The sequence below is a fragment of the Podarcis liolepis genome (genome assembly GCF_965112155.1).
Source record: "Podarcis liolepis genome assembly, chromosome: 14".
NCBI classification, from domain to species: domain Eukaryota; kingdom Metazoa; phylum Chordata; class Lepidosauria; order Squamata; family Lacertidae; genus Podarcis; species Podarcis liolepis.
In genome coordinates, this window is record NC_139569.1 from 18,770,685 (window position 1) to 18,781,837 (window position 11,153).

General features: G+C 45.6%; 1 protein-coding gene across 3 annotated transcripts in view; it reads right to left on the bottom strand.

Moving 5' to 3' along the window:
* The window catches only part of CAPN15 (calpain 15), a 102,254-nt gene that overhangs the window by 23,847 nt on the left and 67,254 nt on the right, over window positions 1–11,153 (bottom strand). For 2 of the 3 annotated variants that reach the window (XM_083473626.1, XM_083473624.1), the window contains one exon: window positions 482–1,943. In XM_083473626.1, coding sequence (XP_083329752.1) covers window positions 482–1,921 — 1,440 coding nt within the window. In that variant the 5' untranslated portion in view covers window positions 1,922–1,943. Of the gene's footprint in view, window positions 1–481; window positions 1,944–10,990; window positions 11,149–11,153 lie in introns of those variants that run through there. The other variant, XM_083473625.1, reaches the window with a different exon arrangement.

Genomic DNA, 11,153 nt, shown 5'->3' on the forward strand with positions numbered 1-11,153 from the left:
TCCATCCAAAAGCTATTAAAAGCATGAGAAGATTTGTCAAAGACAACAAATGCAGTCTGTAAATATGAAACGTGCAACTGAAAGCTAAATAACAATAACAGATACGAATAAAAAACAATGAATGTCAGTTGATGGCGCTCAAGTATTAAAAAATGGCCAATACAGTAGGTAGTAAGCAAGACCAGATAGGGCTGCTACCCCAGCTCTCAAAGGATCTTCAAACACTCTCCTTGGTCTACCGGAGAACACGAAAATATGGAACACATGGAGATCACACACTGAAAACTCAAGAGTTTTGCCCAGTCCTCCTCTGCACCAACTTCTAAGATTTCAAAGAGCACTGCCTATGTCTTTTCCTGCCTGTCTACTGAGTACCCACAGGTCTGGAAACTTACTTAGTATAAATAAAAAGGACTTCTCTTTTGGATACAAACTTTTCCATGGTGTAATGACAGGCAAGAGGACACTAAGAGAAACTCACCTCTTGACAGAAGGAGACAATGTTTTCCCAGAGGGCTTTGGCCTCCCCTTCATCTGTCTGCCGCCGCTTCTCCACGTGCATACTCTCCCGGCGCCTGAGTGGCTTGGCGCCCTTGCGCTGCAACAGGTACCCCTGGGGAGTGTGGCAGGCGACACAGTGCTTGGCCTTGAACTCATTAAGCAGCGTGCAAGCCGGGCAAGGCCACTGGCTGGGCCTTTCTGGGGTCACAGGTGGCTGTGAGGGGAAGAGGCGGGCCACTTTGCGGGCCGAGGGGGCCTTAGAGCTGCAGGCTGGGCAGCTGCCTTTGTCTGAGCCACACTCAGGGCATTTGAGAGCCAACTCTCCCTGTGCGCCGTGTTCCTGGAAGCCATGCAGCTTGGAGGAGCCGCAGGCCTTGCACTTCTGAGAGGCTGTGGGGTTCTTCAACGTGCACTTGGAACAGGACCAGGTGGTGAAGTCGGGGCTGGATGGACCGCAGGGAGTGAAGCGCACAGAATCGCCAGTCAAGTCAATGGTGTCACTTCCCTTCTGGGAGCTACAGGCCTCGCAGGCGCCAGCTCCCGAGGTGTTGAGGAGGGAGCAGGTGCTGCACTTCCAGGGCGATGGGCTCACCTCCATTTCTTCTTCCAGCACGCTCAGCCGCTTTGTCGCCATCAGCTCCTGGAAGCGAATGGCCTTCTGCACAGGTGCTGGTGGGGAGGCCGGCTGGGAGGTCTCAGGCACCGGTGGCTGCAGCTGGGGGGGCACCTCTCGGCGGCTGCGGGGAACGGGGTTGTTTTGGAGGCCGGGGGAGAAAAGGCTAAAGCTTGGCATCTTCTGGCTCTCTTGCTCAATGGTGGCTGCACCTGGGTTGGCAATGGGATGGCTCTCGGGGTTGTCCGTAGCAACGCTGGGCTGCGGGGTGGTGGGTGCTATGTGGAAACCGGCAGGAGCAATGACTTCAGGGACGACCAGCGCCTCTGGGGGGATCTTGGGCAGCGAGAGCTTGCGGGGGCCTCCACAGGCCGAGCACGAGTTGGCCATTGGGGTGTTGTGAAGAGTGCAGCGCTGGCAGGCCCAGCCATCCTCCAGCCCCACTTCCTCCGGGCTCTTCCCCCCAGAGTCCTCACCAGGGCTTTCGGCCTTGGGAAGTTCCTCCTTGCAGGTGCCCTTGGGCTCCACCAAGGCGGTGGGCTTTGGCAGGACTCCGTTGATGATGGGCAGCGGGGAGCCCCCGGGCCCAGGCTCAGGGGTGAAGCCACACACCTCGCAGGCCTCTTTGCCCAAGAAGTTCCGGAAGGTGCAGCGGGCGCAGGCCCATTTCTGCTCTTCTACACTGAGGCGCAGGATTTGGTTGAGGTCGGGCTTCTGACGCGGGGCCTCGCAGATGGAGCATTGGCGCTGTCCTACGGGGTTCAGGAACGTGCAGCGGGTGCAAGACCATTCCCGCACAGCGGCCATAGAACCAGAAGAGTGGGTGTGGCTGCAACAGACAAGAAAGAAAGGCAACCATTACTTGACATCGTAAGACGGGAGCAGAGGGAAGTGTGCTTCCTGCTACTTACAGAATGGGGTCACCCATAGGGTGCCCATGGGGGCAAGGGTGCCCCTGAGTTCTTCTCCGAATGCCTACAATATCTCTGAAACCGCCCCTCCCCACAACAGCCCCTTGGATCATGAGGTGGTGAGGATACTTATGTTCTTCCCTTGGAAAAAATACCAGCACTTTCTCACTTCCTCTTTCAGTTCTATGCACTTTCTAAGGCTCTGATTAATTATACTCAAGTGTCCAGAGGGGGTGGCGATCACAGCATTCATCCCAAAATCCACATGTGCCCACAGCCCTAGGAAAGTCGGCAACTCCCAACTTACAGAATGGGATCCAGACTAGATGTTCCTTTGAGATCAGGTGGCCTTCTGCATGCAAAGCATGCAACAGATCCACTTGCCTGCCAGGCCCTTGTTTCAGGGCAATTCCTGCACAGCTCTTTGCACTCATGGAACACACAGAAGCTTGCCAGGTCAATGAGGGACAAACTGGAAGCATCTGCCCTTCCTTGCCCTGCAAAGAAGCAGCAGACACAATCTCCCTTACACAAATGGCAAAATCTGCCCTGGTTAAGTCTGTACTTCTGCTTTGCCAATTCAGAGGACAAAGCAAGAGAAACCAACTACACTTTCAAGTTATCAGCTGCTCACCTTGCAAGGTAAGCAGGCTGCTACCTTACCCAACAGTAGCAGTTTTTCTTGTATGCTAACTTTTACCAGTGACGCACTTCTAAGGGTATGCTTGTAGTGGGCACGTAAACAAGTGTTGCCCTGCTTTGTTTTAGCCCCATTCTGAGAAGGAAATAGGGTAGCCACAGTCAAAGAGTACTTAAAATGCCTAGCAGCCAGCATCAAATTGTTAAAAGCCAGCCCAGCAGAAATCTGAGGACACATCAGAGCATCAAAGTACAAATGTATAAATATCTGGGCTTGTTGGATCCCAAATTCAATAGTACTTCACATTTTCTTGGTAGTGCTAAAAAGAAGAGAGGAAGTTGCCTTGGGCAGACTATCCATTGCAAACTATTTATATCCAAGACAAGGGCTTGGATAGTGAAAGAGTTAATCCTTGGTTCAGAATTGTCCACTCACTTTACTGTTTCTTTTGGGAAAGGGTGTAGTTCAGGGGTAGAGCACTTGTTCTGCATGTGGAAAGAAGCTTCCAGGTTCAATTCCCAGTATTTCCTGGAGGAAGTGGGAAAGATCTTCATCTGAAAACCTGAAGAGTCTCTGCCAGTCAACATAACGTAGACAATGCTAAATCGAACCAGCTGTCTGACTCACTAGAAGGCAGCTTTCAACATTTATATATACCACCAGGAAAATCTGCACTTAAATTTGCACAGTATGTCTCTAGAAATCAGTTTATGGGGGTCAGAAAGTGGCAATTTCCAGACTAGACTTGGCCCCTTAAGACGAGCCACTTGGCCATTAGCTATGGAAACAGCTGAAGGAGGCAAGAGAGCACAGGAAAGAGTATCTTTTTCTTCCTTGATTCTATCTCCTTGTCTCCACCTCCCCCCTCCCCTTAAGGGCTCTCGGCCAGCAAAAGTACCCATAGATAGAATGACATTTAATAGGTTTTTAGCTCTGCTTCTTCAGCGTGAGCATTAACAGAGGGGTGATTTGGGGGAGCAGCTCTCTAGGGTTTCAAGGCCTGAGTCTTTCCCAGCCTACCAGGTGATGCTAGGAATCAACAATGGGTCCTTCTGCATACTGAGGAAGGTCTATGACAGGGGAAGGTCTATGACTCTGTAGGTCCCAGGTTCGATACCCTGTATCTCCAAGTAGGACTGGAGAAAATCCCTTCTGAAACCCTGGAGACCTGCTGTCAGTCAGCCTAAACCACTGGTCAGGACTCTCTAATGGGTTCACGGCCTGATCAAGGAGGGCCACAACAGGAAAACTACCACCATGCATATATATGGTAAAATATTAAGAAATGGGTCGCCAAATGCATGTTTGAATTAAAAGTGGGTCCTGGGTCTGGAAAGGTTGAAGATACCTGACATAGACAATAGAGAGCTAGATGAGTCAATGGTCTGACTTGGTATAAGGCGGGTTCCTATGTTCTTGTGAGAAAGCCACACTGCTGCAAGATGCATAAGGTCGCCTGGAGTCTCCCACACCAACCATTGCAGACTTGGACTTAAAACTCCAGTGCTTTCCACAGCCTCAGCAGTGGAAATTAACTGTGTTCCCAAGAACAACAGTCAGTGATCTGTTTGGAGGGGGCGGTGGTGAAGGGGTGAACCAGTTGTGCGCTTGGCATCAGGTTATGCAGTCTCCCACTCTTCCATTCATTTCATCCTTCTTGTTGTCATTGCCCTTCTCCTCACTCTGCTGCTTCCACAGGACTGCTCTCCCTCCCCTCTTGTCTCCAGCTGGCCAATTATTTTTCAAGCCCTGGGTTGCTGCTGTCCTAGTTACAAGGACATCGCTGCCTGCCATGCGCACCCTGCCTGATGTCTGACTAGCAGAAAGGAAGGAATGGCAAGGGGAAGTCCCGAGATGCACACTCCACTCTGCCTTGGTTATGCTAGGACACAGTCTCAGTTTGCTTTCCTCCATCAGGGCCTAAGCCAAAGTGTGGCTAAAACATCCAGCTAACTGCAGAAGACCTAAGGACCATCAGGTGAGCCCACTGAATCAGCCTCCCCCAACTTGATCCATTGCTTTGGCCGGGTTCACGTGGAGAATAGCAAAACAGGATCCCCCTGATTCTCTAGAGTTATTTCTGCTTGATGTCAACCATAGCTGGCAGGGTACAGCAGGAATCAAATGCTCCTGGGATTCAAACCTAACATTTTACGTCAACCTTCCCCAATCTGGGGCCCTTCCACCAGTCTCAACCAGTAAGGCTGAGGAAGTCTGTTTTACACCATTACAAACGGAAGTATTGGTGGCAGCTTGGTGTGTGTGTGTGTGTGTCCCCTCCAAGGGTCAGTGCTTTGGACAAGGCCAGGAGTTATGACCCAAACAAGCTGCCCTTCCTTAGTCTTGCAAAAGCCCAGCTTCTAATTCTGGCTTGCATCCAAGATTAGTCATACTCAGAGTAAAGCCACTGAAATTAATGGGCATGCCTAACTTGCACCCCTGTCTTTCCTGTATTAAATTCATTAACGGTTAGCTAAAATATTAGAGTGAGAAGGCCATACAGAGTGCTAGTGGTAGCAATGCAGCTAAGGGACTGAGCTATAAATCAAGAAGTCCCTGGTTTGAATCCTGCCTATGTCATACGACTCACTGGGTGGCCTGAGGCAAGCCATTCTCAAGCCTCTCCTTCCATCTGCAATGCAGGGAATCATGGACTTACCTTACAGCAGTGGTTCTTAACCTTTTTGTGCCAAAGATCCCTTAAAGAATCTGATTAAAGCTATGGAATTCCCCCCCCTGCCCCATCCACAAAGCCAATTGTCAAAGTAACAGGAAGAAAATAGTATTTGTGAATTCAGGGGGGGGTGGGATTCTAAGTGAACGTGGACCTAAAGTTAAGAACCCCTGGCACACATGATCGCTGGAATAATTACAACTAGATAGCACCCGTGAAGCACCTCATACACTTAAACATAGTATGGAAACATTAAGTATTACAAAGCAATACATTAAAGTATGGTGCAGACCACATTTTCCTCCTGCTGTAGCTTCTGAAGTTTACATTGTTGAAAGCCACCCTGAGTAAGGCATAAGCCTAGTAAGGCAGGACATATATTTTAAAACATTAAATAAATAAATACCCCCTCAAGCTCCCTAGCAAATGTCAGTACTAGAAATCACAGCCATGAAAAACATTTCTGATCTATAAACAAGCCAACCTACAGGAACGTAACAGGGAAACAGGTATATTCACAGAACAAAAACAGGAGTAATAGAATATGTTATCCTCTTTCTTCAAACAAAAAGGAACTGGATTTCAGATGAGGTGGCCAGTTTTAGCTTTTATTCCCTCCCTCGATCCCCCATCTCAGTGCTAGGCCTGCTAGGCAACCCTCTCAAGAACCAAAAATTATAGCTTGCAGTTTAATGCCATGTAGCAACCGCAGGTGCCTTTATAATCCAGATTACCTGACTTTTTTAAAAAAAGTGTTCTGTTATTCTGGATTCATCCTGCAACTGTCCTACAAAAGTAATGACAAAGGTGAGCATTCAAAGTTAACACCACTACTACTTAACATATTTCCCAAATCAGCCGTGTTAGCTTGGTAGCAGACTTAAAAGCAAATTGGAATTTGCAATTTCCCATTGAAGGGAAGAGGTGTCATGATCTCACTCTCATGTTACACCGCTGCTACTAGCAGTTCATGTTTAGCTCAAGTCGGCTGATGATTAGAACTGGCCCCACAGATACAACAGAGGAAGCAACAGTCAAAACATGCAGACTCGGATTAGGTAGAGCCAGCTACTTACAAACCCTTTATACTTCCAGACATTTGCTAAGATTCTCAGGAAGCCAAATTCCACAGGTCATGAAGATACTGAGCACTGTCCAGTTACTATGGCACAGGTTTTCCTCTTTGTGCCAGAAGGGAGAGCATCTCTGAGTATGTGCAGAAAGCTCTCGCCTCACCCTTCACAATCAGCTCACATGCATCTGGGATTGAAGCAGGTCTTTCAGATGAGATCTGATGGTCCACTCCCTGCCTCCAACAACTTGTTTTAGAAGTAAAATGTTGCCTTCCTGTGACCACCCTGTTGCACTTCCTTGCACAGGAACTCAGAAAACCAAAGACTAAAAATACTCAACACCAAAGGGCGTCCAGAGGTTCAGCTGAGAACTTCTGAAGGTGGCACTATTTCTTTGAGGAAGGGCGGCTCTTCCAAACTTGGGTCTTTTGTTCTTTCTAGCGATTAGTCTGTGAAATTGAAAGCCAACCTTAGAAGACAAGAAGAAGCGTAAAGATTCTTCCCAAATTCAAACAACAGGCTAGGAAATGTACAGGAACAGAAAAAGGTAATGTAGTGGGGGGGGGGGGACGTCTGCAGAATGTCAAGATGAGTCTTGCTTTTTGCAGTAATATATGTACCATAAGAGGACAGCAAATTAATTGCTGAGATGATTCCTAGAAATTTAGTAGGTTGGTGTTAATTTGGCACTGTCGGCTATGTCAGAACACATGTCACCAGGCAGCAACCACAACTAATCTGCATATTTCAGGTGCATGTAATTAACGTAATTTGCATACTATCTTCAATGGCATGGCAGGCATCATAAACAATTGGTGGGCATTACATTTATTCTATAGCATTTATATTCAAGAAGGCTCGTCTGCCACTAATGTGAAAAATATGAGTCAGCCATTGACAAATGGAGACCTACTGTGAATTTCAGCTTATTTGTAATTGCTTCCTTGTGTTGTCACCATATTTTAAAAACTTGTTTCCACAAGCATGAGAGCTAGAGACTTGTGTTTTAATCTGACTGTAAACCAGAAAAGAAATGATTCCAAGCAGGGCACCATACAGAGATTGTTACTCACCCTAGTCTATTTGAATTAGGGTATACAGTTTATTTGGTTTTTATCTCCAATTATTTCTATCTTGCTATCTAAAAGGTAATCAAAGTTGCTAACATGAATTTATAAAAACACAAATAAAGACAAGTAAAATTAAAAAGAAAACTGGGTTGTTGCAAGGATCAAATGGGGGCAGATCATGTATAGGAAAGATGTGATAAAAATGAAATGAAATAATAAATAGTTCAAAAATCTGAAGACAATTCAGCACATTAAAATAAAAAGTTTGAAATGACTATAAAAAGGCTTTCATATCCTGCTGAAAGGGCAAGTGAACCTCCCTCAGGGGGACATTTCATAGCTTTGGTGCCACAGCTGAGAAGACCCTGTCCACCGTGCTCACCAGCCACACCTTTGAAAGCAGGGGGAGACAGAGGAGGCTCTCCAATGATTGCTCAATTATTCATGTAGGTTCTGATAGAAGAAGCTACTTTTTGAGATATCATGGACCCAGAGCATTTAAGGATTTACAGATCAAAACCAGAATTTTTAACTGAGCCCAGAAACAAACTGGAAGCCAATTCCACTGTTCGCTGCAGATGTGGGAGTTTCAAAACTCTCATAGTTCTCCCATTCACTTCAGTGCAAGGGCCAATTCTAGGCATAGAGCTCTTCTTTTCAATGATGTGAATGGGGACGTGCGTAGGAGCTCTGTACAAGCACAAAATCCCAGTGTTATCAGATGTGGGAGGGGCGAAAACACTGCTCCAACATGCAGGGGATGGGGTGTGAGGAATGAAATACATAGCTGGGGCAAAAAAAAAGCTAAGAATTTCTACAAAAGCATAAGTCCTTCAAAATTAATTACTTTCTGATAGATTTTGTTCTTTTGCTTCTTGTTGATTTCCAGCAATTTTCTAAATTATTATAATATTAGTATTGCATTGTATGTATTATTATTGATTTTCCAAATTATTATATTAATTTTATTTTTAAAATCAGAAAATTAACAATGTAACACAGAAAGGGATTATTCTAGATGGTGCCAAGGTCACATGTACCAACAAGCCACCCAGGGGGGAACCTCTTCAAAATTTGTGTGTCCACGGGTCTTGCAGAGCTGGCTCGGACAATTTGGTGATAACGCAAAAGCAGATACGAAATCTGGCAAGCTGGTGACAAAGCCTGAGAACTGGAAGAAGCAAGAGAATTGTCTGAAAATGCAGTGATAACATGCTGCCAGGAGGATGAAGATAATTTTAGGATTGCAAGAGAGGCAGGACAGAGTTATTGGGCTGATTAAAACGTGTGTGTGTGTGTGTGTGTGTGTGTGTGTGTGTCTTCCACCAAGCCCCCACTTCCACCCACACAATTTATTCAGGGGAAGGTGGGGGAGAACGTTTGTGTTTGCTTTCTCAAAAGGAAGATTTGAAAATTCCCCCAAGTGCTTGAATCAGTAGGAATTCAAGAAGAGAGTGAGAAAGGAGAAATATTCCTCTAGAATATATCCCTGTCTGATCTCTGGCTCACAATATTAGTAACAACTTCTGAGTGCTGAGGGCAGGTGAGGGCAAGGACCTGAATACAAACAGAAGGATGCACTAAAATGACAGAGTGCGCCACTCTTACTAAAAAGAAATATCTGTCACAGAAGCTGCCCTAGAGAATGGGAGGGCCTAATATATTTTGAGTGTGGGGTCGGGGAAGTGTACTTATAGCTGCTGAGGTATTTCTGGGCAGCTCGCCAATTTGTTTAGAATGCTAGCATTCACATTTTTCCCTTGAGCTTCAACGTTTTTTATTAAATGAAATGAACAAACCAAATTATACTGACAAAATAATTACAAGTGTCAGACATATAAAATATAATACACATGGATCACCACTGTCGCATTTATGGATCCTCAAATAAAGACCAATCCCCAGTAAATTCCTCCTTGTTCCCGGAGGAATGAGCAACAAACAACAGGAACAACTTAGGAACTAAGAGCTCATGTACCTCAGAAGTACAGAATTGACTTTGAAAATTTAGAATAGGAAAGAAAAAACCCAGGTGGGGGCAGAACACATTTATTCATTTACTTTATGATCACATGAACTGTGACTTAATGGGCTGGATCCAAAGGTGCCCTTGTATGCGCAGAACTGCTTTACACCTTGTGCTTAGAGAGCACTGTGAGAGACAAACGCAACTTCAATTCCAAAATGAATTTTCTGCTTGTGGAACCCTTCTTTCAGGAATCTCTCAAAGACTTTTTAATGCCAAGAGGCCTATGCAGTTGTCTAAAATTTTCTTGAATAATTTTAATGATTGGTCTATATTGCTTTTAAGGGTTTTTTTATGTTCCTGTGTGCCACCCTGATTCTTTTACAAGAGGGCATATATAAACACGTTTATATACTTAAAATAAAAACTCAGCCTGTTACAAGGCTGCAGGAAGGGTACTAGTGGCTACTTCCCTTTGGCCATAGTTCTTCAGATCCAATGTTTTCAAAGGGCCTCTTTTTCACTTTTGAGGATGATATTAAAGAACAGTGAAGAATGAAGGTGCTTCCTCACAAAAGAATTTCAGCTGCCTTTTTCAGATCTATTTGGGCACATGCTCACTTCAGGTGAAGATGTTGGGAGTATTAAAATGATTGGGTTGGGGTGAGGTGAGGGTAGAGACATTTAGGCATAAGGGTGTGAGATGCATTCATCTCCCACACAAAGTCACCTGGGCTGATTTACAGATCACTGCTTCCCAGATCAGATCTTCTCTCTACAACAAAATCCCCAGAGTTCAAAATACATAAAGCCCTTAAACCTCATTGTCTCGCTTTGCTCTAGTGCAAAAAAATCAATTGTTCTTGTTAACAAAGTATAAAGCAGGAATTCTCTGATAGACAACACATCCCAGGCAAATCCTCTTGGCTTGGCAGAGCCTTCAAATGGAAATTTCAGCCTTGCTTTGCCTTCAACAAACAACTAAGTCCTGCAGAATTTGTATTCCTCAGGCTTCTCCCCACTTCACAACTGTAATCGGGATCCATATTACCTGGCTATATTTAAAGTCTTTGACCAAGGCTGTTGCCTGTCCTACAACCTTGCTGTTAGATCTTTTGTCTGGACTGCCTTTTTGCTTTCCATGTAATCAGTCAACCACAATTTAACTCGCCAGTGGCAAGTGCTTCTTCCCTTTGGCAAGAAGCAATCCTACCCAAATTAGCAAACTATTGTTAGTAGAATGAGGTTTCTGATTGTAGTTTAGCGCTACACAACTTGCTGATTCAGACATTGCAGCAAACTATAGTTTATGCTAATGGGGAGGAACACAAAAGTGCACTGAAGGGAGGAGCACAAAAGGATTGCTAGTAGCTTCTTCATCCTTACCCCATGGCTACTAGGAGCAGAATTATGTAAAATAATAAATGCCAATTCCTTGACCTACATAATTCACATATTGCACAATCCAGTTTCTCCTGGTGCAGACTTTTGATATTTGTTGCTAAGCCCATTTTGCCTTCTCTCCCGCTGTGCCCACATTACCTCTCAGCTCGCTAGCTCTGGTCAGCCTGCGATGGATCACTAAGCTCTGCGCAGCCCCTTGACCATAGCCCTTCATGGTGTGTCTGTTAGGCAGAAGTTACAGGGCCAGCAGCTGAGTTTCTTTTGTGGACTTGTCATTTTGCACAGTAGCTCAGCTAGGCTA